Source organism: Merops nubicus, unplaced genomic scaffold (assembly GCF_000691845.1).
Source record: "Merops nubicus isolate BGI_N331 unplaced genomic scaffold, ASM69184v1 scaffold44156, whole genome shotgun sequence".
Lineage (NCBI taxonomy): Eukaryota > Metazoa > Chordata > Aves > Coraciiformes > Meropidae > Merops > Merops nubicus.
In genome coordinates this window covers 252-615 of record NW_008615163.1, presented here as the reverse complement: position 1 = coordinate 615, position 364 = coordinate 252, and the positions used below count along the sequence as shown (strand labels likewise).

Below are 364 nucleotides of genomic sequence, written 5' to 3'. Positions count from 1 at the left end.
GGTGTCTCTGTGTCCCCACGTCCCCTCCACCCATGTCCCCAACATCCCAGCTCCAGGTGTCTGTGTCCCCACGCCCCACAGCTCGTGTTCCTCCGTTCCCCTGTCCCCACAGTGGTGGCCCCAGCAGTGTCCCCACACTTGTCCCCGTGCCCCTACCTGCTGCCGGTGGCCCACAGGTCGCTGGCCATGCCCCAGAGCAGGTAGTCCTGCCCCACCTGCAGCCTCAGGGCGTCCCGGCACTGCTGGTGGCTCACGAAGGTTCTGTTGCTTCCTGCTGGGACCTCGTCGGTGCCTGTCCCGGGGGAGGCCACACGGGTGACACGTCACCTCCACCCCGAGACGACAGGGACACCCACTTTGCCGT

The 364-nt window shown here is 67.3% G+C and overlaps 1 protein-coding gene across 1 annotated transcript in view; it reads right to left on the bottom strand.

The window, feature by feature from the left end:
- LOC103774996 (complement C3-like) overlaps positions 1-292 on the bottom strand; it is a gene marked incomplete at its 5' end in the record, with an annotated part of 1271 nt that extends 979 nt beyond the window's left edge. The window contains one exon of the mRNA XM_008942437.1: positions 157-292. Coding sequence (XP_008940685.1) covers positions 157-292 — 136 coding nt within the window. The remainder of the gene's footprint in view (positions 1-156) is intronic.
- Positions 293-364: the final 72 nt, after the last annotated feature.